The sequence below is a fragment of the Colletotrichum paranaense genome, assembly GCF_030867605.1.
Source record: "Colletotrichum paranaense strain IMI 384185 chromosome Unknown Scaffold_3.1, whole genome shotgun sequence".
Classification (NCBI taxonomy): Eukaryota; Fungi; Ascomycota; class Sordariomycetes; order Glomerellales; family Glomerellaceae; genus Colletotrichum; species Colletotrichum paranaense.
The window spans coordinates 3,079,733-3,105,017 of NW_026848961.1; the positions used below are offsets into that span (position 1 = coordinate 3,079,733).

The 25,285-nt window shown below is 51.4% G+C and overlaps 7 protein-coding genes across 7 annotated transcripts; 4 read left to right on the forward strand and 3 right to left on the reverse strand.

Annotated features, from left to right (window-relative positions):
* Positions 1 to 5,829: 5,829 nt before the first annotated feature.
* On the forward strand, positions 5,830 to 6,598 carry CPAR01_04615 (uncharacterized protein; the record flags this gene model as incomplete). Its single annotated transcript, XM_060488895.1, has 3 exons — positions 5,830 to 5,991; positions 6,124 to 6,344; positions 6,415 to 6,598. 3 exons carry the CDS (start codon positions 5,830 to 5,832, stop codon positions 6,596 to 6,598), a joined length of 567 nt encoding a protein of 188 aa, XP_060353101.1.
* A 1,679-nt stretch (positions 6,599 to 8,277) lies between these two features.
* CPAR01_04616 (major facilitator superfamily transporter) lies at positions 8,278 to 10,847 on the reverse strand (the record flags this gene model as incomplete). Its single annotated transcript, XM_060488896.1, has 4 exons — positions 8,278 to 9,417; positions 9,486 to 9,869; positions 9,924 to 10,264; positions 10,481 to 10,847. 4 exons carry the CDS (start codon positions 10,845 to 10,847, stop codon positions 8,278 to 8,280), a joined length of 2,232 nt encoding a protein of 743 aa, XP_060353102.1.
* Positions 10,848 to 11,262: 415 nt separating this feature from the next.
* Positions 11,263 to 11,508, reverse strand: CPAR01_04617 (uncharacterized protein; the record flags this gene model as incomplete). Its single annotated transcript, XM_060488897.1, has 1 exon — positions 11,263 to 11,508. The coding sequence occupies one exon, from the start codon at positions 11,506 to 11,508 to the stop codon at positions 11,263 to 11,265; it is 246 nt and encodes an 81-aa protein (XP_060353103.1).
* A 1,002-nt stretch (positions 11,509 to 12,510) lies between these two features.
* Positions 12,511 to 13,962, reverse strand: CPAR01_04618 (F-box domain-containing protein; the record flags this gene model as incomplete). The annotated part of the gene is made up of 3 exons (XM_060488898.1): positions 12,511 to 12,887; positions 12,974 to 13,832; positions 13,915 to 13,962. The coding sequence occupies 3 exons, from the start codon at positions 13,960 to 13,962 to the stop codon at positions 12,511 to 12,513; spliced, it is 1,284 nt and encodes a 427-aa protein (XP_060353104.1).
* A 3,821-nt stretch (positions 13,963 to 17,783) lies between these two features.
* CPAR01_04619 (uncharacterized protein) lies at positions 17,784 to 19,367 on the forward strand (the record flags this gene model as incomplete). The annotated part of the gene is made up of 1 exon (XM_060488899.1): positions 17,784 to 19,367. The coding sequence occupies one exon, from the start codon at positions 17,784 to 17,786 to the stop codon at positions 19,365 to 19,367; it is 1,584 nt and encodes a 527-aa protein (XP_060353105.1).
* Positions 19,368 to 21,093: 1,726 nt separating this feature from the next.
* On the forward strand, positions 21,094 to 23,889 carry CPAR01_04620 (uncharacterized protein; the record flags this gene model as incomplete). The annotated part of the gene is made up of 1 exon (XM_060488900.1): positions 21,094 to 23,889. One exon carries the CDS (start codon positions 21,094 to 21,096, stop codon positions 23,887 to 23,889), a length of 2,796 nt encoding a protein of 931 aa, XP_060353106.1.
* Positions 23,890 to 24,589: 700 nt separating this feature from the next.
* CPAR01_04621 (uncharacterized protein) lies at positions 24,590 to 25,099 on the forward strand (the record flags this gene model as incomplete). The annotated part of the gene is made up of 1 exon (XM_060488901.1): positions 24,590 to 25,099. The coding sequence occupies one exon, from the start codon at positions 24,590 to 24,592 to the stop codon at positions 25,097 to 25,099; it is 510 nt and encodes a 169-aa protein (XP_060353107.1).
* Positions 25,100 to 25,285: the final 186 nt, after the last annotated feature.

A 25,285-nucleotide genomic window follows, 5' to 3' on the forward strand; every position in this document is an offset into this window, starting at 1 on the left:
GCCGCTGTTCACGAAATTTGAGCGACGGAAACCTTTTTGGATCATAATCCTGGTCGCTTGTGCACGTTTTACGATTAGGTCGACGTCTATTCGTTGGCAAAAGTGCCAAGTAAGATCTCCTTTGAGGCCCCTGCATCCCGTTGTGCCTCATCTTTTGGTCCCATTGCTCCGACGCGGCATGCCTTATCATGAATGGCTCGACAAGGATTTGCGTCCACTCCAGAGTGCCGGCTGAAGCCGCACGCCGTGACCGTCACGGACAACCAAAGCACTTGCCCGCCTTGGGATATGGAGTAAGACTGGACCGTTGTTTGACGGCTAACAGTACATATTTGACAGAGGCGCAGACAATGTGAAATATGACAGGAGACCTCTTAGTCCCGACCGGACGCTTTCGTAGCCAATCATCTAATTTACTGGTCTCGGGCCGAGCAATATTATGCTCCTAGTGCAAGATTCGTCTCGGTGAATATGCAGCTCGACTAACTCCGTTAATCCTTCAGAGGGTTCATGGATCATTATCCTTGCGCCCAACGGTGATCGCGGTGTGATTTCAGCCTCCGACGTCTGAGGAGACTAGCTACGTGGGGGGTTCGAGTCATAGCCCGTCTGTCTACCTAGTCGCCCGCTGATCCTCAACTTAGTTCAAGTGATCCGAGACCTTCTCGACGTAGCTCCCTTCCCTACTCCTAGGCAGCGACACTGTTCGATACGAATGGACGAAGAGGGAAGGATGATATGCGAGAAGGATGTTTTCGGATGAAACACTCGTTGCTTACCTTACCTAGTTGAAGGATGGCGGCTTAGATGCCACCATCTCAGTATGTTCAAGAACGCGTTTCAATGCCTTGGTCCTGGCAAATCTTGAGGCCAACTCATCCATGTAACGTTACGGAATAAGAATGCGCTGACGAGATGAGCTGACTTTATCGCACTGGTGCTCGCTCAGCGTGAAGAGTGTTGATTACTTGTACTCACTATCCGCGCGTGCCAATCAATTGTGCCATTATTCGCCCTACAGATTATCATGGGCGAATCAGAGGGTCTTGAACTTCTCCATCCTAGGCGCTGTTATCTCCTTACCAGTCTTCTTTGCCTTTTCTTTCGGATGGGCCTCTTGCTGTGCTATTTTCAACAAAAGAGAATACGTTACGGGAAGACCTTCTCATCGGATGAATTCAAGCCTTTAAAGTCGGTCCTATTGATCCAAGTATATACTAGTAAGAGCTTAAGGAAAGCTGCCCAAGACTATTGGTGAAACTGAAAGATATGTTACTAATCATTGCTTACATGTGACTTTATCCATCAACTACACCTGTTCAGCCAAACTTCCAGCCTGAACTACGGCAGGCTGGACTACTTGTTCAAGCCAAATCGTGAACAAGATTCGCTTAGACCAAACAGAAGAAATGATAACCAACACGTGTTGTTCTAGATTCCTCTTTTATTTGAAACACTACCAAAAAGACAACCAAACTTGAGTTGCCTTCAGCCATGAGCTCGTGTTAGATCTTTCAAACACGAATTGGATAATTAAGATAGACCATCGTGTTGCAATATTCTGCTATCGTTGAACTCCAGTGCACATGGCTGGCAATCATGCCTAACTGTTCTGAGATGTGACGTTGGACTAGGCTGGTCTGACTGAATTTGGTGGCAATAGGTTGACAAAAAGAACAAGTCATCATCCCATACAAACGTGACGAGGCTCTAACAATTAGAGGCTATGTGATGGTTTTTTCAGTCCTTAAAGGCGCAAAAGATCAGACTTAACGAGATCAGGCTTTCAAGGGATAATCACACGATAGCATACGCTTTTTGACTACATGGTACGCCCCATGTATCCCAAGCACGCATTCGACTCAATACTCCCTGATGATTTCAATACAAGAGGCTATGTTATCCGTCGAAAATAGTCAATTAGAGTCCGATTGGCCCATGGCTTCGATTATCTGTAGGCTGACAGTATGAACCCACACAGACCAATGGTTCTTAGCCAAGGCAAATGTTCGCTTCGAACTCCATCTTACTCCTCACCGACTATAAACTCAAATCTTATCACCTTCCGACCCAAATCGCTACTATCCTAATCATCAGTATGTGGCTCATAAGTGCCCTGTTCAAATTCCATGCATAGTCGAAGAGAAAAAAAATGCTATCCTGTCTCATATGTCTAAGATGAAGACTATGTGTCCCATAAGAAAAGCATGCAAAGTCTCACCGTCGCTTTCACAAAAAAGGGGGTCGCGATGATCGCCAAGACATATGAGATTACGAAGCAATCAGGCATATATTGGGCCTGGGTGGACACGTGCTGCACCGACAAGAGTAACAGTGCCGAACTCACCGATTCACTTCCAGGTTGTGCTAGTATCAAGAAGTCGAACTTTGCCACTCGCACCTCTCCGATTCCGTGATGCCATAAGTGGCCGGTAATTAATTGTCAAAAGCAGCTGCTACTCGCGTGACGTGAAGGATTGCCGCCGGTTCACTCGGTGATGGGACTTTGCAAGAGCCTTTGTTCACCTAATAAGGTAGTCTTCCTTGATAAGTACTGGACAGTCTGTGGCACAAAGGAGTCTATGCGCGGATAGAGATCAGTATTCAATCGTCTTCACGAAGTGATACTACAAGACTGCACTTTTCTCCCTAAGTTTTCTTAGCATAATGAAGCTGAGAAACTGGGTGGTGTCTCTGAGCAACGATATGAAGGCATCTGTGCGAATTCGTCTTCTGACTTTGGTGGCTGTGCCGATTTTCGTTCTCTATCGGGGTCGATGAACGACTCCGGCGACATTGACATGACCAACAAGAGAGTCAATTGGTCATTGATGGCTGAACACCGTGATAAGCCTCTATGGATGGCACCCACACCAACCCTAGCTTGAATCAGACTCGTCTCCATAGTATCGCTCCTAAATGTCGACAAGGGCGGTCCACGCACGTGGTCTATTTGCGACGTGAAGTCAGTCGCCCTGATTAGGGAGATTGTCTTGTTTTATCAGCAAGCTTTGCGAGGAAAAAGTTCCGCTGCAAAGCGAGCGCGAAGGCTTGTCTCTGAAGAATTCCAGGATCCGGCGCATTGCCTCAAAAGATTCTAGCATCACATCCCCAGAACCCTATCCAAACCCACTCCGATGCCATGCTGTCTAGCTTTGAGCATCACTTTTCAGAGCTGTACGAAATATGACAGCCACAAACTTGGTCACTCGAGCTCATCGATACTTCACTCCCGTGCGCGTGGAATGGGGTATATCAGCAAACCCAAATTCCCGGTCAACACGTAGTTATGACAGGCGTCACTTTCCGGCGTATGCCAGAGAAATCCACGAATTGGATGATCGCGAACAGTGCCTTATTGCACGAACCTTGGGTATGACTGCATTTCAACTTTGTAATGGGACTTGTGCAGGATGGGCATGGCGATTTGAAGACGGGAAAACACCCAACTAGCGAAAGCCTTGCTACCGAAGAATATTTCCCCGTCATCTCGACATCCTTGAGCGACGCCATGGCAAGTCTATCCGAGTCACGTCTGCCGAAAGATGAGATAGTTGCGCTCTCAGACTGTGACACTTTTCAATCCTCGGGTAGGCCCCCATGTCGACGAGGATGTTTAGGCAAGCAAAAACAACTCTACAAAGGAAAGCATTCGTCTTAACAAGAATCGCAGAACAATCTGTGCTGGTCACAGCGAGGACCAAATCCTCTCCTGATCCGGACAGGATGATTGACCATGAAGTAACAATCCCCGTCACGCCTGCTGCAGCATCTAGTGAAAGCCTGCGGCATATGGAGTACTACCCATTGGGAGCTTTAATAAAGACTAGAACTTGAATAGGGTCCTGACTGAAATGGGTATGAGTGTAAGGCGATAGGATAACGCTGGCACGGGCGAGTTCACTGAAAGAATCTGTTGCAAGCTGCCCTGCTCGAGAGAGCGAGGGGGCTCTCTGCTTATGTACCCATCTCTAGGAAGATAAACCCTTAGAAGCCAGATATACGACGTCTTTTGGCTCTAGTGAACCTACCAAGGGTGTCCCGATGTACCCTTCAGCTCGTTATCGAGAGTGGGCGGTTCGTGAAGGCAGCTGATGGACAACCATGTGGAGCTCATGCGAAACCTTGATCTTTGTCATCGTTTCATTTGAGGTTTGTGGAGAGAATGCGAGATGTAGTTCTTGGATCTTTTGTAAATATCTCGTTGTTAACTAAATCATTTCCGTCTCGGCGGCGTGTCGTTGAGCTCGACATACCTAACCAATGGAGACTTGACGTGCCCGGCCAAATATCAGGATCATAGCCTTTCCCACGTGTACTTAACAACATATCGAATTATTTGGTTGCATGCAAAAACGCCTCGGTTTCTAATTGAGCATTCAAGGGGAACCCATTCAGAACAGTTGCGTTAGGCAGCTCCCAATAAGGCCAATGGAACTTAGGTAAATCCTATGTGGGCGGAATACATACAGGATCTGAACTTCGTGAGAATCAAGCTTTTTGCCAAATGCTACTCTGGGAGTAGAACAAACAAGGTACTATAGACAAGAAGGCGGGATAACTCATTCCGCTTCGTCTTCAACTCTACGAATCCATAATCTCAAGGCGTGATCGTTGCACCTTCCGTTTTCTCATGAATTGAAGCTTAAAAGGGTATTAGGTCGGCGAAAAGCTTTTAGAGTTTCTGTGTCGCTTCCCCGCGATAGAGAAACCGAAGAGCCTAGAATCAGTTCACGACGTGGCGCAATGCGTCTTTTGAGTGTCTGTGACTGCCGTTAGTGCCGTTTGACCGGAGAATCCGGGCCTGCTAATCACCAATCGTTCCCCCTCAGGTTACAGAGTAAGTGCGGTCTAGCACCAAATCTTAATTTTCTGGCAAACCCATCTTCATGTACGGTAAGCCGTAAGGTAAGCTGATGCTTTGGAGAATGATGAGCAATTGTGGAGCAAGGGGGTCCGGGGCTTTCAAGGTTGGTCAAGGTTGTGAGGGTTGTTTGCCAAGGGGCTCGAAGTCCAAGATTCGGCCGGTCAAGCAAACATCCGCGCGCGCAAGATGAACAGCCTCAAGGCTCAACCGGCACGAGACTGTGTGACATCGCAGCATCCCAACAGCCAACGGACACATTTTAAGACATATCATTCGTCATTTATCTCAAATCCTCATAAATTACCAGATTCCCGGGGCAAACAATCCAATGTTCAGATGGCAGATCGTCACCAACCATGTCTAGGTTCTTCCTTCGCAGCGAGACTCTTTGCGGCTAGCCCGGTGCCACCAGAACCTTAAACGCTTAATTGAACCAGGGTCTAACAAGCCACAGTAAACCGAGACCGACATTTTGGGTTTTTGAGGCCGGCGTGCGGGTAGTCGCTCCGCTGTCAGAAATGCCAATTAAGCTCGCTGGTAGGTTGAGAACAAGGGGGTTGGCCAGGGCCCACTTCCATGGGAAACCGAGACCGACGGGCTGATTTGCACTGCCATTTTCCCTCGAGATAGTGACATGACGTTCCGACCACAGCCATTCTAACTGACGCTGGGCGTTTTCTTCGCTATGCTAGCTTTTCCAAACCAATTGCGGATGATGCGGTTCATCATTACACTGGCCTTGGAAAGGCCGTACGCGTATAGAGTAAACTTTTGTGGGCGTGGATAATTCATATAGAAACCTGCATGCCTCCCTCATCCCCTTTGCGTCTTGGATATCATACCATCGCAGCATCAAGCTATTCTCAACACCGAAAAGCCTCAGTACTTCGAACCCCTTCTCACCATCAACGAGCGCATCATCACACATCGCCCGCTAAGTAGCACCAATCACCGAAGCAAAGATGGACAAACTCGCCAGTATGCCTCTGTTCGACAATCGGCACATGATGAAGGTCCACATTGTGCAAATCATTGTGATTCACATCGTCATGGGTCTCTCCGGTGCCAGAATATTCCTCAAGGGCGGCCCAGTGACCCGTACAAACACCATGTCTCTAGGTATAGTAAGTACAAACTTTCCCAAATGTTCTCTCCGCAGTCGTCAAGGACATCAGGACGACTCAGACCAATTCTGGCGAAGTTCTCCGATGACGGGAACTGAGGAATGGAGTTTGCTAACGTCAGTAATCACACAGTCTGTAAAATCCATGGTCTTCATCATCTACCAAATCGCAACTCAGCACTGGGCCCGAGGCCGGGGCTGGGCGTCCCTGAAAGCCAACGCCATTCTCAACGGCCTCGAGCCCGTCTTCTGGGGCGCTGTAGTCTTCATGTCCATCCAGGGTAACATCCAGCGCTGCGTCGGCACGAGCTGCATCCTCAGCTGGGTTATTGTCGGATGCGGTATCTTCCTCAAGTAAGTCGTCCATTGGCATGCGAGTTGCCCACCTCAAGACATGGGAACTGACTGGGATTTCGTTTCATAGCCTTCTCGCCGCATACACCGCCGTCGTATCCTTTGTCGATTTCAAATACTTCCGCCGCACTGGCACGACCCGCGGCGTCTCAGTCGACCGCAAGGCACCGATGCACACCGAGGAGATCACTTCGACTGGTTCTGTTGAGGACCAGGAGATGGCGCAGCCGAGAAGAAAGGCAGAGAGGATGTAAAGAAAGAAGCATCAGCTTCTCCATCCAGGAAACCGAATTTGAACGAGAACGTTCTTGCGCCAACACTATAATGAGCAACGTAGCCGGTCTTGAAGGGATTAAACTTGGGCTGGTGAGGGATTGGTACATAATATCCCAAGGGATTTTGCGTCAAGGGCGGCTGAGGGCACCATGGCGAGAAACTAGAGAGGATTCCAGTTGATGATGCACTGTATTTGGGTGGCGTATTTGGAAAGGAGAGGAATATCAAGGAGACGAATTCAAGGGAAATACCTACTTTAGTAATGATAGACAAGCACACTTCAGTCTAAACTGTTTCCTGAGATCTCGCAAGTCGACAACTAACTTATGAGCCCTGATAACAATGACAGAATCCACAGACAGCTTTGCTCTGTTGAGTCCTCAAGATTCCTCCCAGTCAAACAAATCCTGGAGAGTCACTTCACACTTCAAGAGACGGAGACTCGAAAGCATCTGCAAAACGACAATAAACACGACTCCCACAACAAAGATGAACCTTCAATTTCCTTCACGCAATAAGATGTCAAGCCAAAAGCAACACCGCATCTTTCCAAATCCGCATAAGCCACCAAGTGCTCCCTGGCGGCCCCCACGCGAAGATCAGACGACGGACGCCCCCAATCCTCCGCTCGCACCAATACTCCAGACGATCAAACCAACAAACTTAGCCAATCGCAACACACCAACCACCTCAAACATCAGACGATTCCAACCTCGACTCTGTCCGAACATCAGACGGAGCGTGCTTCAGCCTGACAGCCCGATCTTAATCTGTCCCGTCACCATTCTAGAACCACGTACCAAAGTTCTAGGTAGACAGTCCAAAAAGACATCATCACACCATGCTGATTGATTACCAGACTGTCAAATACCCACAATGATGCAACATACTCATAGCCATGACTCCGTGGATCACAATCTCAAAGCTCCCCTGGTCCATGAAGCCTCCTTTCCGTAGGGCGACAAGGCATCGCAACTCTCTGTATGTTCCTCAAGCCGTCTTCTCTCCCCATCAGCCAATACAAAGCCCACCTCGCACAAATCTCCACCCTGAAACTGAGAGACCCTCCATCCCTCCCCGATCCCATCCCATCCACGCATAACGCCTCTGGCCCTCATCTCCCTCGACCAGGACCACGCTACATCCTCGTGCTTCAAATACAAGACAAAAGAAACAAGCAAACCGCGACACCCTTGAGTTTCTCGTGCTTTCCAATCAGCACATGCATTCAGGTTTTGGCATGGACTCATAGAAAGCAATAATGAATGTGGTCCTTCCATTACTCGAGTCCCCCCCCCCCCTTTGCCAAGTCGACTGGTAGACTATATAGAATCATCTTGTATGCTTCACAAGGTTCGCCAGCTTCCCAGTTTCTTTCCTCTCTTCGTCCCGCATCTTCACTCTCAACTTCCCTCGTCTCTCATCATTTACCCCCCGCCGCCGAATCTGGTGGTATCTCCAACAAAAGAAAGTCGTGGGACAATTTCGTTCCGTTTGTAGGTACCCGCAGACATCCGGGTCTGTCCTGGGCACCCTACTGAGTCCGACTCAGCCAGACACAACATTTGATATCTCACTCACTCCCTTCATCCGTCTTTGACTCGTTATTCCATCATTCCCAGTCATTACTCAAAAACATCACACATCCACACGCTCCTCAATCCGTATCAAAGAAGCTCCCAGTCCTCTTCAACATACTCAAATCAACCAGACCCATGACGTGCCCGTCCATTCTCCTCACCTGCTCGTCGTACAACCACCACGCGCAACAGACCGCGACCGCGACCAAGATCTGGGCGACGCCGAGGCCGATGACGGTTGACTTCAAGCCAGCCCACATGACAATGGCATTAGGAATCGTCATGACAAATATGCCAGCGAACAGGTTCCTCCAGCACGTCACGCCGGCATTCATATCGGCCACGTTCCGCAGGCACACGTTCATATTAGACGAGGTGAACTGCGTCGAGCGCCATATGATGGGACGGATGGCGGTGTCGACAACCGTCACACCTGCCGCCAAGAAACCCAGTAAGAAAGACAGAAGAGGGAAGGAGAGATGTGCGCCGACGCCATCCAACTTGAAGACGCTGGCGGGATCCTCATCAGCCACCTCGGACATGACGGCGTGTGTCTTGAGCCCAAACGCAAGAATGCCAGTAGCCGCGAGGACCGTTCCTCCGGCCAAGGTGCAAAAGGTGCGGTAGGGGGAGTATCCAACATGTCGTTTTTGATAAACAGCAAGGCCGGTAGCGGTGAGTATCGAGAAAATAAAGGGCGCTGCCATGAGCGACCCGATGCTGTTCTCTCGGAGCATCCATGGCATGGGGAAGAAGAGAAGCGACAGGGATTCCGTCAAGCTCCACAGCGCACAGTACGGAATGAAGGTGATGACGAAGAGCAGCAGGGTCGTGGGCGCGACGAAAGCGCGCGGGGCCTGGAGAAGCATCCGGACATCCGTCATACCGGAGAAAGATACAGGCTTCATGGTACGCAGGTAAGCCTTGACTTCCTCGACGGAAGGCTTTCCGAGCGGCTTTGGAGGCTTCGACATCCACGACACCCCGGAGGCAGGGGTTTGGGCGACGCTGCTACTAGACCATCGATCGTAAGCCGTTTCGGGAGCCCCGAATAGGATCAGCGGTATGGCAATGATCTGAAAGGCATTGATGATGTCGAATTGAATGGTGAAGCGGCCCGCGTTGAACGAAGCTAGACCTCCGAACAGAGGAGCACCCCAGGTCGTTGAAATTGAAAGAACGTAATACATCGTGATGCGAGCGCTACGTTCATGTTCCTAGATGGACGTTAGTGAATGGTTATGCCAACAGCATTGTGCCAAGGCAACTCATTCAGCCGACTCACAAAGTACGTGTCCTGTATTGAACCGAGAACAAGTGTATCAAAGGCACCCCAGCCGAGGCCCTGGAAGACGCGCGCTCCCATGCACTGCCCAAAGCTGTTGCCCGCACGCATGTTCCAGATCGCGCCGATGAAGATCAACACCACCGAGATCAAATAGACCGGCCTTTTACCCCATATTTTAGACACTGCCAGACTGATGAGACCTGTGAAGGCAGATAGGACGAGTGGTACGGCAGTCAAGGATACCACTGCTGTATAAGAGACATTAAATCTGACGGCGAGAACACTATTGACGCTCATGTATGCCGTCTTCATCCCTCCGATCAGGCCCATAGTCATTAGTAGAGCGACGAAATTGAGTTCTTTTTTCCATTGCGGCCAGTTCTGTGACAAGGCTGGTCAGTCTCCGCCCACTGTGAGATGCTGGACGGCACCTACCAACGGATCCTCTGGGTCATCGTTTGGCTGAGGACTCAGTTCTGTTTGCGAGTGTCTTCCGGTCCCGTACTTGATCTTCCGCTGACTCATTGTCGTCGAGAAGGACAGGCGCTTCGTCGAACTTGTCATCGGTCGTGCGGACTCGTCTTTTGGGGGCGGTGGTGGCGGTCTCGCGAACGACATCCTCCTCGGGGCCTTCTCCGGTGCAGCATGGCTCTCTTCTGGCCGCGCTGGATCAAATTCACCCTTTTCCATATCCCTCTCCATCATTCCCGATCGCTGAATTTCTCGTCGGGGTTCGTTGTCGCACAAATGGAGCCCAGCTCCGGTAAAACTAAAAACTGAACCAGCAGTGAGGATAGAAGAGAAGTGAAGGCGGGGAAAAGCGAAGGTTACGGCCAGTCAATGAAGTACATGTATGGATGAAGAAACGAAAAAAAAATAGAGGGAGGGTCTAAAAGAAAATATGGTTAATTAGATTAGATATCAGACGATCGGGTCATCTACGCAACTAAGCCGATACAAAGTCTCATTCATGATAAAAGATGGAAAACTACAGTCAATGTCTGGCCGTCGTGGAGGAAAAGAACTGTCAACAGGGACTCGAGTTTCTGACCGGCTGCAAGCGACATGATGCAACATCACGGGCCCTGGGCATGACAGGCCCCCGACATGTGTATTTTTATGGATACCAGATGTCGTGAAAACGGCGATGGCCAGGAGTTCGGCCTGGTCTTCCGCGCCATCATTGGACGAGACATGGTTGCAAGGATGCCGAGCCCTGTCAAAACGGCCCCCGTCCGATGCGTGCTTGGACCACCGCCGGCCTGGGCAGACGACGCGCTGAAACCTTCCTGATGCTAGTTCTGTCTCTTGCACCTTTTCTTTGGGCCTGGCTCTATTGTTTCGCCGGCCAGGTATCATATTGCGTGGAAATAATGTCGACTATGAGAGTAAAAGCACAGGGAGGACGGCTCGGTCTCTGGTGCTCGATGTCGGCCGACACCTTCGTGGCGCATGGGGTGGCCAATGTCAAGTCAAGATTAATTGAAATCAAAGTTGGTCGATCGCGAGTTGCGGGAGCTGACATACACATGACACCAGATGACGACCAGCATAGTTCGGCTCTTTTCCCCGTCCCCATTCCGTTTTGACTTTTTGACAGATGGTCAACGGTTGACGCGCGTCCAATCGATTGCAACTTCGGGGCGAAAGCTGCGCTCGTGTAGCCCGGCGCAGCTTCAATTGAAGCATCCATTTCGCTTGAGCTGATGATAATATGTCATTGCGAATAACCCGCTTGCCATGGCCACGACCAGTTCCAGGCGGTCTTTCGCACTCAGGGCCTGTCATCTAGTGTGGCCAATATCTCGAGACCACGGTGTGGCATCAGCATAATTGAGGCTCTTCCTTTTGGAACAGAACGCACTAACCGAGCCATTGTCCAAGTCAAATTTCTTGTTTCTTTGGGGCCGGGCTCGGTAAATTGGCCCGCTGGCCATGGGTCGGAGGAGCACCCCTTCGTTGCAGGCCGTTTCGCAAACCACCAAAGAACAAGGATCCTTGTCAGACTGCGCAGAGTCATACCCGCGGCTCTTGCTGCTGGCGTCAGCGTTGAATTGGCCTCGGAGAGAGCGCGTCTTTCCGGCTCCGTACAACCGCGAATGTATTTTGCGACCAAAGAAGCCGGCTTCGTCAGGTGCCGCCAATGATTCCGTGCAGAGCTGTACGAGTGCAATGGAGTTGCCGGCGTTGAATGCTGTAAGCTGAACTCAGACTCGCAGACCCTCTACCACCGCTGAATCAATATCGCACCACGTACTCCGCGCTGCAGGCGTCGATCTTCTGATCAATGACTTTGGCATCATGTCGGCGGAATCAACCTGGCGAGAACGTACTTGCGGCTAGCGGGATCGACCGCCTCAACGGCCGGCAAGCGGATGACTAACTCATGTTCCTCGTTGTTTGTCTGCCCTATTGCCCCTCTTCCACAGCGCTCGGCTGGAGCATTGCCCCCGCAGCGACGATCATACATGGAGCGGTCGGATGTGTATGGAGTGTCATCCAAGGGGAAATCCACCAGATTCTGGTGTGCGCCTGTTCAATTCAACATCCCGAGTGGCCTTGGCAATTATCTCGTCAAGGTCGTGGAACTCTATGTCATTATGTATATCCTCAAAAACCACGCATCCCTATGTCTATCCGCATCCCCGCTGTTGGCCTTTGCGGTGCAACGCCGTCTAGACCGAATTCGCCGAAACGCCATTGCCAAATGCCATAGTGTATCTGTCCCCGCGACGGAATGATTCTAGTCAATGTTGGTAGCCCTTCCTCCCCCATTATGCCAGGCGCATGACGATGTGTCCAAGATGCTGAAACGTCGATTCTTTTGTATCCAATGCATGCAACTCATGCAATGCGTGGCTGGCCTTGCGACCTCGACGAGAGACAAGCGACGTGTTTCGCTCTCCGGCGGCCCCGAAATATCTGTTCAGTTCGTTTTTTGGTCTGTTCCTTGTGCATGGACAGAATGTGACAGCCAGTCACTGATGTAAAGTTTGCCGGGGTCCTGACATGACGACTTTCTTCACATGACAGCAACCGCTTGAGGCTGGAATGGTCGCATAGCGGGTGCCATCAAGACGGTTTTTACTGCATGGGCACTCTTCGCGTCGAGCTGCATGACAAAACCTATGAAGAGGACGGCAAAGTCAGCAAAGTGGTCTAGAAGAGTCGGAAGAGATGTGATAGTGGTATGGGTATTCTGACGCTGGATGTTCGTCTTCACCAAGGTGGCCGCTACTGAGTAGCCAAGTTCTGGGAGGCGTTCCATCCTAGGAAGAATAGGCGGCGACAACGTTGACCGAGCCAATACCGATCTGCGAGGACTTGGCCCACTTGCTTGCACTTCTCGAAACTTTTCGATGTTGATGTTGCGAGTTGAGCTCGTCGACACTGCGCGCCCTGGGGTAGTCGTGGGTGTTGTGTTTAACCGGCCCGGTCTTGGCCGGACGGAAGAAATTTTCATGAAGCTATGATGGCTGATTTACCTGAGTCGACAACTTCTTGGACTGCTGATTTCTCCATCGCCAGCAGTACTTGGCTTGTGCGAACCAGTAACTCTAGTGTCATAGTTAGTCGCTTGCCGCTTGCCTGCCACATGGGTCTGGACATGGTGATCTTACCTTGGTAGTGCAGAGAGTAGGCGACAGGAGCATCCTCGTCCAATCCGCGGTAGACAGGTAGACGCTCCTTGGTGATATCGGTAACGCTGAATCGCAATCCGACATTCTTCGTAGCGTCGGCCCACAAGATGGTGCTCTCGTCGATTGGTCCTTGCCCTGCTGGGCAAATGGCTGTCCTAGCGGCCGCCTTTGCTAGCCAGTGTCTCCAGACGCGTACCACGCCATTCTCAATATTGCTGTGGCTAGCGAGAAGACCAGGGTTCGGACCTGACTTGACCAAGCTAGTTGTTGTGCAAAGTTGAGAGAAGAGCTCTCCGTCATCCAGGATGAGTTCTTGGACAACTGGCTGGTCGCCGATTTCTTGCTCGAGTGGGGCGCCCGGCATCCGTCGACCAAACACTCTCCGCATGCGTCGCGTCTCTTCGGAGACGACCGGGCGGAAGTGGGAGTAAAGGTGGGAGAGATCACGCAAGTCCATATCTTCCTCGCCGGTCCACTGGTATCCCAGGAAGTCAACGCCTGCAAATCTACACGTCATTGACGGTGTTGAGTTCCTGGCACTTGGGTGGTAGCTCTCCAGCATCACCTCGTGTCCTTCCATCTTCGCGGTATGAAGGAGGCGGTGTTGCAGTATTGTGGTGGCGGTACCATTGAAGCGGCGGTCGACAGTCGTTAATGGCAGCAGCTCGCGAGATTCAAAGGTGGATAGGATCGCAATGAGAAGCTATTCAGGGCAAAGGTAGTTAGCGGGAGTGTAGCATAAGAGCGTTGGCGCTCTGCTGTGATGGGCAACGGCAGGTGCTTACCTCATTGGGTAATGAGTCGATTGGTGACGTTAGAGTTAGACCAGACATGTTGGTCGTCGTAGTTTGATGGCAAAGATGTAAGATGTTTGTAGTAGTGTAGTTGCTATGTGAAGCTTAGGCTCGTGCCGTTTAGGAAGGACCGGAATAATGCCCCGAGGACATGTCGAGGCAGGTCATATTTAAGTAACTGTTGATGAGTCCGAAGCAATGTCGAAAAGGGGGGTGTATGCTCAGATTGCGAGGGGTGGCTAGAGAGAGTGGCCGGATTCGAGGTGAAGGAATCTTGAAGAGACAGGCCGATAAGGTGGAGATGCCGAAAGCAGGGCAAAAAGTGTATCCTCAAGGATCAGTAACCAATTGACGAGGACTCTGCCAGGAACGAAGATCCTGTCCGTGGATAGGGGACGCAATGACGAGGGTGTGTCTACAGATTAGGGTCTTTGTGGCGCGATTGATACTGATGTGATGGTCGTGCTTTTGGTGCAAATCATCGGCGCGAAGTGGCTGATGATGCAAGGTTGATGGTCGCGGGAGCGTCGAAAACAAAGTGGATGCGGTGACATGTCAGCCAAAAAGTTGGATGATTCGAGACAGGGAACTGGGCCTGTCAACCTTCAAGGCCCACGATTGAGTGGAGAATGCCGGGCCGTTACGGGCCTGACTATTTCCGGTGTAATGTCCGTCCGGCCAGTTACCGCCTGCCCGGTGTCGGTCAGTGTCGGTGAGCCTCTGAAGTGGCTCTTTCCGTTGGACAATAGCGACCAGGGCAGCCTTCCGAGTGGCTCCTGCCGTGATGGTAAGTGTGGCTGGATGACTAAGGAGTACTCCATGCGTCACGCCCGATTTGAACAAGCGTGTTTACGAAGCGAGAGATCCTGCTGCACCGCTTTTTCCCTCGCTTCTGCAGGCACTTTCCTCGCCAACATCCACCCGGCAGAGACAGTGGAGGTCAGCAGTACCTGTTCTCAATCAGAATAAACCAGTTGTCGACACTGTTATATTTGAGGTCTAAGATTGTTCAATAATCGACTCATTCTTCCCAGATACGAAAGTTGCAATCGCTTGCGCCTCCAAGCTCAAAGAGACGAAAACGAAAACAAGAAGCCTTGGCCAGCTCGATGCCCGGCATTGACCGTCATCTACCGGTTTTGTCCGACTCCCAGGATAACATCATGATCACCCCATCCGAACTGTCTTACGAGCCTCTCGAGTCAGAACCCACTTTCGCACTACTCAATAAACAGGCGGTGGGAGCCTCAATCTCGGGATTCGTCCTAGCTTCGCAGTTCAGGTCCAGACCTTCCAGCCCTGCACGCCCTGTAAGAACCTGGCATGCGTCACGAATGCTTTACTTTCTCTCCGAGTTATGAGCGAACAAGGTCCCAACTTCCTTCTCGAAGAACGTCTGGGCCATGCACACGCCCACCAAGGCCCCACGCGCCCCTGCTTCCCGTCGCGCCTGTTTCTGTCGTTTCCTTGTCCGGCCCGCCGAGATAACAACGCGCATGGCGTGACATGCCGTTACCTACTGCGCCGTCGTGGGGCCTATCAATCCTGATTCAGCCGAAGCTCAGGAACGGAATACACTGCTAGGGGTTTTGAGGCTGCGATACATATGCAGAATGGTTCCCAAAACACATGCGCTTGTTTCTTGTTATCATTGTCCCACCACGTATGATACATTGACAACTCGCGCGAGAAGGAGATGATGTAGAAGAGGGGCAAGGGAACTTTCTTCTTCTTACAGGTCACTCAGTCTTCTTCGTCACATTATCGACGCCATGACCCTGCCGTCGGATCGTAGCGCTCTATCAACTCAGCATCTTCTTCGATTGGAGTGCATCGTCACATTACACGATTCCACGCTTTTCAACCACCTGCATCCTTGCGCGGGAGTGAGAGCAGGACTCGGCGCGACTGTAGGGCTCTGGATAACAACCTGGACGTCGGGGGCATGTCGGGCTATGCGCGTCGGAGAAGTAGATACTAGACGCCAGCCGAAAATATGCTGCTTCCGCCCGCGACCCATCTTTCTACGGCCCCCCACATGTCGATAGATTGTCTTGGATTAATCACAAAACTCTTGAGTAGATGGACAAATAACCGGTGCAGCTCTCGCAGGGCTAAGGGTGCGAGGAATCGAGCCACACCAGGCTTCAACTTTGTGCGGAGGCTGGGACCTCGTTCCGAAGTAGATGGCCGCCTGGCGTGATCTAATCGTCGACCTCGTCGTGCGACAGTCGGTGTTGAGCAATTCCAGGTCTAGTTCCATCTTGGTGCTTCTGTCGTCGTCCACATAGATCTCGAGAAGTCAGCACAGCGGTATAGTTATCTTCGATGGCGTCCACGTTGCACCATCGGTGGCCCAGGTTGACGGTCCTTCCCTATCGACATCGCACCGTGAGCTGTGTTCCTGCATCTACATGGTGCTAGGTGACGGGCATGCGAGAAGGCAGTGTCGTTTGGAGAGATTTTCGCCGCGTCATGTCTGTTGGTTGCCGCCATTTCAACGGTGCGTCGCTTAACGGAGGTTTTGCTTGATTATACGGTCAATGTACAAGCTGGTCTCCCGGCACGCAACCATGACCTATCCAAAGCGATTGCGAAGCCGCGTTGCCCGCGGATGCCGTAATGATGGTGACGATTGCATGGGCAGTAAAGGCTTCCGATAGTTAGTGCCGGGAGTGAATATCCTAGGATTCTTGCCCTCAACGCTGGCATAGGAGCGTATGGCCAACATTGTGAGAGCAATTCCCTCAACCTCTCGATGGTCGTCAGCGATACGCATATCTCCTTGCGCACTTTGAGAAGCTCCTTGAACCTGAGCTACCCTAGGTCAGCTCTCCAACTCATTTCTTCTACCACTGAGCCCATACTTAGGTGTAGACAGCCCAGCATCGTTTTAGTGTCATCCTTATGCATCTTGACGCCGGATAGGAAGTAAGGGAAACATTCACAGCCTTCCGGCTTCGCTATCCTTCAACACCTGCCCACTCATATTTTCTTTTGCCATTCAGCTGTCGACGGGCTCGATTAGAGATTCGGATGCTGAGACACCATCTTGCCTTGGCGATCTTTGCACCCAAGGTAGTAGATACCTCAGCATGCACCCTGCTGTGATACACTACACCGGGAGGTACTTTTGGATAACACCACGCTGCCAGGCGAATTGATACATCACATCTCGCCCGTTAGGTGACAATCTTTCCGGTGTATGGTCACGTGCTTCTTGGTCCAGACCAATTCCAGGGAGAGAACGGGGTCTCGGGGTGCCTGCCTTCCGGCGGGACCCACACCCCGTGCGCGGGCACCCGTGATTGACCTGGCTCCACCCCGGCCGCCAAAACACCCACCGTCTTCCTCTCCTCAACTTCACCTTCCAGAAGAGAAAAGGCGGCTCTCGTTTGTAAACCTCATCTCACTGCAATCGACTGCCCCTCGTCGCGCCCAACCCGACGTCATCAATTCGCACAGTGTCATTTCGCACCATCAAGGTCAAGCGGCACCAACCCTATTCAGTGGCGCAAACGGGCACCCTCTTGAGTGCTGAGTCACCTCTTCAGCCTTTCTCCGAACACGCCGCGGAGACGGCTTCCTACCTAAGATTTCTCAGGTACCCATCCTTCATATACACGTTGTCATTCAAACTCTAATGTTTCGCAGCTCGCTTTTCATTTTTCCTTCGAGAGATTGCCTCATTAAATCAGAGTCTCATTATGGAATGATTCATCTTACGATATCGACCCAGCCCCCTCGGACCACGACATTCAGGCCCTGCGATTACCTACGTCCCCATTCATACCTAAGCATCGTTCGTCATCGCAGCTTTGCTTCTGCAAACGCTATCCTCTTCAAACATACACGCAGACATGGAGGTCCTGCGGAAACCGGCCTCCTCGGAAGAGACCTACCAGTTTCCCTGTGTAACGCGATGCCAATCCCGCACACCTGCAACGCATGATATCCCGCTCAAGCCCCCTCGAGACTCCAGCTCTGACGTCCGGCAATTAAACGAGAAAGAAGAGGCAGACATCAAGCACCCCACCACCTGGTCAGAGCTGCCAGAAAACATCGTACGCCAGATTGTCGTGGCTGTCTTGGAGAACTACGGTGATGAGGTAGCTTATGGGTATGATGCCGCAGAAGAGCAGTGGCAGCCTGTCGAATCAGCAAAATTTGAGCGGTTTGCCGTTTGGAGAGACATTGCCCACATGGCTCGGACCTGCAAACGATTTTCTGAGCTCATCACGCCCGCCCTGTTCGACTACGACATCGCAAGGAACTACGCATCTTCCCTGCTGCTGTCTGCCAAAAAGGGAAACTACTTTGGGATAGCCAAGTCTTTGAGATACGGTGCCGATGCAAACATGAAGGACCACACGGAGTTCACTATCGATCATACACCCTACGAAGAGACTTATCAGCAGACCTCTCGATGCCCGCTCAAGACGGACCTGACAGCTCTCCACTGGGCAGCATTCAACCGAGACGAAAAGTCACTAGCGTTGCTTCTACATCATGGCGCTGATGTTAGCCTAAGGACAGATGTTTGGGCATACCATCCTGGCACCACGATTGGTGACAAGTTCGCTTGTCAGGCATTCAATCTCGCCTATCTTAGCTTTGCACCAACACTGAAGGCGATACCCAGCTCTGAATACTCCCTGGGTGTGCTATCAGAACGTCTCAGATTAGGCGCGAACGCGCTATACTTTGCCTTTGCCTTCGCAGCCGATGATCAAGAAGGATCCTACACACGCACGGTGGCATCTGTGCCCGTTCGGGAGGTGATGGATCTGCTCATCGCAGCCGGTGCATCTCTCACAACACACGAAAGCACTCAGCTCAATGCGCTGCATCAAGCATGCGCCAACTGGGACGCTGCGGCTGTTTCGCTTCTTCTGACTACGTACAAGGTGGACCCAAATGTTCGAGACGCCTTTGGGAACACACCTCTTCACCACTTTGCGGCAAGCCGTCTTAAAGATCGCTGTGACCCTGAACTCGTCATCGAGGTTCTCATCGATCACGGTGCGGATCTTAGGGCGCTGAATGCTGGCGGCATGACGCCAATAGATCTGGCAAAGAGATACCGTCAAAATGATAGCGTGATTGCAGCTATGCGACACGCAAGTCTCAAGCAGCTGCCAGAATCCGTACATGAACACCTACGTATGGCAGGAGCCATTACTGGGGGCCATCAGCGACACTCTGGTTTAGCCGTTCCCGCTATGAACCTTGGAGCTTTTCATGGCGATGAAATAGAAGACGCAGTTTGCAATGTCAGCTCGACAAGAAAGAGGGAGGAGTCAATTAATAAATGGCTTCATCTTCTGTACATAGCCTGGTTGTATGAGGAAGATGATGAAGAGGAGTTCGATATCAATGTTTTGGCGCGCGACTCGGAAGGATGGACGCCCGATGAATGGAGTACGTACTGGGCACAGTGTTGATGTTGTCGTTTTCGGAAAACTTTTCCATACAGCTTCCAGCATCATTCCTTAGACTAGACGCCAGATGCAATCGACTCCCTTCAATAAGGCCATAATTCGGTCCAGAGCTGTTTCTTCGTTCTCCTCGGCGTAATGTATTGTTATCTCTATTCTTACTAGAGGGGAGAAATAGTAAAATTGAAGTTCTTTTTGCCTGACATGCCTCTGCCCAATGCATCTGAACACGGTAGCTACCCAGATTTGTTCAACCATCTCGTTGAAGCTTGAGCACTTCCTCAGTCCCATCTTCCGCCTTGCATCCTAAGCATTCTTGATAGACTGCATCAGGCCAAGCCCCAGTTGAGAATTCAAAAGACTCCTTTCCACCGCTTTTTGTCATATTATCGCAGGTAGTTTGTTGTTCAAAGGTACATGGAGCCATGTTGCCGCTTCATCATGTCAACATCCATGTCTGAGTGTTTTTTCTTGTCTTGTGGGGCCAGTACAAACAGCCTCCATGAACTTCTTCAAACCTTTCTTTCCCCAAATGGTGGGCCAATGACAAACGAAAGCTCCAGATGAGCCGAAGGGAGTTGACTTTGTGATTTACATCAAACAAGACTGACTTATGCCTGTTGTCTAATCAGATGTACTGCGTGCAACTAGAAATTGTATCTCGCTGCCTCAACACTGATCTGGATTCTGCGGCGATCTCATCTACTAGACTTTGACCTACCCTAGTCCATGGGCACTATGCAGGTGGCCTTCCGCCCATGCTTGGGGACCTACCTTAGACTGAGAGGCCAGGGTAATCTCGTTTAAAACCTCAATGAAGACGGCAGTATCCCGATAACCCCCCTCCTCTCAAACAAAAACTTCATGTTCAGGTTCCGTAACAATCAGAATGAACCTTTCGACTTCTAGCCAATCGTTTTCAGTACCTTGGCCTGCAGTCTTTGATGACTGCCTTGGTAGCCGTAGCCACCTGCCCATGGAGACCAGAGACAAGGTGAAGGAAGGAAGGGATCGACCTGCCTGTAAGAGCAAATGAATTCCAAAGACCTGCCTGCCTATATGGGCAAGAAAGGCTCCTAGGCTGTTGCTCCTGTTTCTTTCTCACATCAGGTAGACTGTCCCGATCGCCTACTTGCCTTGGTTGCCTGGTGTCTACGAATTCTACCAAAGGTATTAAAACCGCTCGCTCTTGTCCGCTCACGCATTCTAGAATTCTTCCCAGAGCTCACCCGTCTCAACTACACACCCATCTCAACTACCTTCCTCACTCCATACCGATACCTTATCCCACATCAACATCTTCTTCAGTGTCAGCCTTCTCGCCCTTGCAAGTGTTCATCCGCGAATACTTGGTAAAGGCCAAGCAAGGTAAGAAAGGTTCACACTTACTGCAACTGAAGATCGTGACAGACTGGGAGACCTGACCTAGGTCTATCCTCCAATAAACATTGGCCGTCTTGCCAAGTTCGGATTCCCCTTCACGCTCATCTACAAAAGGTCAGGTAAGAATCTCTTCCAGCATCCATGTATTGGTTGGGGGCAGTCACTAATTCGAAACCTTCCTTCTACATTTAGACGTGAACACTTCAGCGAAAGTTTCCCAAGGCTTCATCCGTCTCGAACACAGGATCCTCCACTATCTACAGACAAGTAAGTTTCCATCCCATTTGATGAAATGTATCTTTATCGCAAGATCCCAAGAAAGAAAAGATTACTAACTGTTGGATGTAGAATGGCTTCGGATGACGAGCCCACAACGTCTACAGGCAGCGCCTCCGCCGCGCCTATCACGGGTCCTGCCGAAACGTCATCTACAACATCCGAGCCATCGATGGTGAACATTGGTATCCCGGCCAAATTCCCTACGAGAGAGCAGCTCTTGAAGTTCAGAACGATGACTTTCATGCTCGCCAAGTCCAATCCAGTCAGTCCGGTCCATGGATTCACTTTCAAGTCGGACAAGCTCGACGCGGTCTTGAAACACTCTGGTCTGCCCTCGGGCAGTCAACATGAGCTCAGGCACCTGAACTCCTTTCTCGATGCTCTTGTGGCAACACTTATTCGCGACAAAGAGATCGTGGCGTTATCTCCCACGGGTCGCGGTCCGCTCCATCTTCGATCCGAAATACCCATTGAAGAATCCAGCTCTTCTCAGGACGACGGAGACGGAGATATATATTACATCTCTGCCAACCCCGAATACGAGGAACACGGAAAACCCCCGAAGGTGACGGAAGGCGAAGACCGGCCCATTCCAGCTTTGAGCGTTCAGCTTCCGGTAAGCCAACCAACGAGCGGTCTCGACGACATCACCACGGCTCAGGATGTCCCTAGCTTCTGGTTGCGACATTACACGACCGACAAACTGAATGGAAAGCGACAGGGAATGCGGCTTTGGGAACACGCCGAGAATGTGTTCGCTATCATCAAGAGACTCTTCCTTTCTCCTAACAATGGGCAGAAGAGCATCATTACTGCCCTTCTGACACGGTACATCTATTGCCAGTCACGGGCGAAGATTACTGCTCGCATTGATGCTGGCTTCGTCCACCGCAACTTTGGCGACAATCTCTGTATGACGGTCGAAACGCTACGTGGCATGGTTCACACTCAACTTCTCAACGAGCATGAAAGTGTTTTCAGCGGATTCGCAGCTTCCACTGACGAGACCACGCCAATTCAGCTTCTGGGTCAGCCATTTTGCATCGGGGGCGATGTCAATCCCAACGAGGAGCTCAGCAGCCTCAACAGAATTTTGAGATCCGACAAACAAGCCTCAGCTCTCCGGTCTATCTATCGCGCAGCACTGGCTTGGAGACAAGTGACTCCAGCGGGTACTGTAGACATGGCCCCATCATGGGAGGAAAGCTGTCTCTATGTCGATGCCGGCCAAGAGTTCTACAATGTCAGTGGACGAATAGAATTTCATCGGGTCGTTTCATCACTCATGAAGGTAATCCGCCACTTCCAGAAGACGATCAAAGACGAGTTTACATCTCGTGCTATCGGAACGTCCGCGAATGAGCTCTTTAGGACTCGAGCGAAGAATGCCCATCGCGTCCCGAGCGCCTCACGCAACAAGAAAGCTCAGAATCGCGAAGCTGACTTGCGGCATAAGGAGACCGAGGTTCTGACATGGCTTGACGCAAACATCCCACATCTGCAAGCTGCCCTGTTCCTTTTAAGTAACCTTCGTCGACGCTTCCCCGAGGTAATGGACTCTCACATGATGTGGCTGAGCAGCATCATCCAGCCAACAGGTACATGGAAAACAGGACATGGGTATGGGCTCCACGGAAAATCAGTCGGCAACATCGTCTCGAAAGACAAGGAGTCCGCCAATTGGTTGGAGCATATGACGCAGCCAACGGAGACATCTCAAGGCCCGGCTATCACGATCCCCAGGACCCCGGATCGACCTATGGCTAGCCTTACCATCGACGCCAGCGGACACTTCAACAGATCCGGTCCAGAATGGCAAGATCTTCTCGACGAATCTGACGCCGAATTCCAAAACCTGATCCACATTCACAAGACTGTCGGCTACCATGCCTCTCTCTCCGGCTTCTTGGGCATCATCTGTCGTTATGAAGATGCAATCCGCACGATAGTCAGTGCGGACCAGATCTTGGTGAAGCGAATCCTGAGAGCCAGGTTGCAGCCTGTAGAGACTGCACCGACTTTCGCGGATCAGAAGATGATGAAGATCGAAGAATTTCTCGAGGGCTTTGTTCTGAAAGATGGGCAAAAGCTGGAAAGTTCCGAGCGCCACCAGATTGGGGCCTGGTTCTATGAACAAGTCAAGCGACCCGACACGGAAGCTTTTCCAGGCACTTGGCACGCAGAAACGATTCTCATGTGCCTCTCCGCGCTGAGCAACTCAGAGGAGCCTTATGCCACAACCGTTCATCAGACCGAAGACAGCATCAACGTTCTTGAACTTCCGGACCCTCAAGTCCTCAATGCGCTCAAGGACATGGCAGCTCCACTTCTAGTGAACAAGCGTTGCTGCCCCTCGTGTTATCTTCTCTTGAAGCACATGGAAGGGTCGTCTAACCAGAAGTTCCTCTACGGAGGTGTCCATTCAGACTGGTTCGGGTGCTCCTTGCCTCCGTGGACTCCTCTTCCGGTTTTCGAGGCCGTGTACGAGATCGTCGACGTCCACTTGAAGGACCGGTTCGAACGATTGGTATACGTTGATCGGGCTGCTCGCTCTGGTGACAGCACAGGAACCCACCCCGCCATTCCAGACCAGGGTCCAGATAGCCCGGTGTGGTATTGGGGTGCCATGGAAGAGAGAGAATTGCAAACGCCATCCACGCCTCCGTTGGGATCAAGACCTGCCGGAGACAGCCAGGCGACGTCCTCGCAAGGTGCAAAGGACGAGGATCCGGCCCAAAGCCACTCTCCCCTCAATCCGTCTACCATGTTCCCGTCCGGATACATCCCTCAGCAGTCTTCGCCAATCAAGCGGCATGCTTCAAGGGAGGTGCCGCATGAGAGCTCGCCGTCACCAAAGAAGAAGTGAGGCGACGGGCATCCCTTGGCTTCCTTCATTGGGAGTGTTGTATCGGCCGTATTGAATGGGGAGTTTCTCTGGGAGCTTACATGGTGGTTGGATCTGGTTTGCGCAGTGTTTTCTGTTGCTTTTTGCTCTTTTTGGTGTGTTTTGTTCGTGTTTTCGTTTCCGGGGAGGGGGGTGATTCTCTCGTGGAGAGAAATTCGATGGAGTGCTCGGATGGGAACGGCCTACTGGTAAAACGGGGCAGATTGCAACTCAAAATTGACAAGGGAATGATAGCATTATGGTACTTGATCAAATTCACGGCCTGCTGCGTGAATGAATTGACTTCGATTGGCACTTTGAACCCCAGCAACGACTGCCGTAACCTCGTTTTGAGCGAGCCTCAATTGGCGAGTTGGACGACGATTCAAGTGAAATACGAAGGTACTTACTAACCTCATGGAGCGTTCCAATGTGGCTTGAAGTTAACACCAATGTACCATGTAAGACGCCACGTGATATGAATGATGTTGCCTGAGGTAATCAATCCGCCAATACACTTCTCCTTGACTACTGAAGCATTTTGAGCTGACGCTGATCCTCCCTTGAATCTGATCCTGAACACCACCGGTCCAACGCAGTTGTTCAAGCCGCCCAATTCTCCTCCAGCCGCCCTCACATCAATTGCTTTCAATAAATCAGGTCACTTTCTGCGCACAAAATCATGGCTAGCTTAAACGCATCCCCAACATCCTGGTGGAAACCTGCCGCCCTACCCCTCTTCACGGGCCTGCTCGCCCTGCTCGGCGCCGCAGACGGGGTCCTCAACCTCGCCAAGCCCGAAGGCGGGGCCGCGACGTTCGGTATCGTGCCCCCGCCGCGGGACACCGTCACCCCGGCCCAGTTCGACGCCTTCCACCACGCGCTCATCAAGGTCAAGGGCGCCCGCAATCTGCACATGTCGTCGTGCATCCTGGGCTTGGTGCTCTACGGCCAGTTTTCCGACGTTTGCCGCGCTTCACCGCTAGCGGCCACGGCAGTGCGGAGGTGTCTGGGGATCGTGCTAATGCTGGGTTCCGGCGTAGGCTTCAGCGGCGCTGCGGTCGTGTCTGAGTACATGGGGAGCCCTGGCGCTTCGGATGAGGCGCTCGAGGTTGGCAGGGCTAAGGTCAAACGCCATTTGATTGCCAATGTGCCCATCTTGGCGTTGGGATTGATTTACTTGTTGTACTGACTTCTTGAGTTGATATTTGTGAGCGCTCTTTTTGATGGAATTTGCAGTAATTATTCCGCTCCTCTGCACTATCCTGATATTCGTCACTGTTAATGTGTACGTACTTACTTTGGCTCGGTGTTAAAAATTGAACTTCTCAACTCACCCTCGCGCTATCCGTCGGTCCAAGAGAAGTATTGTTACCGC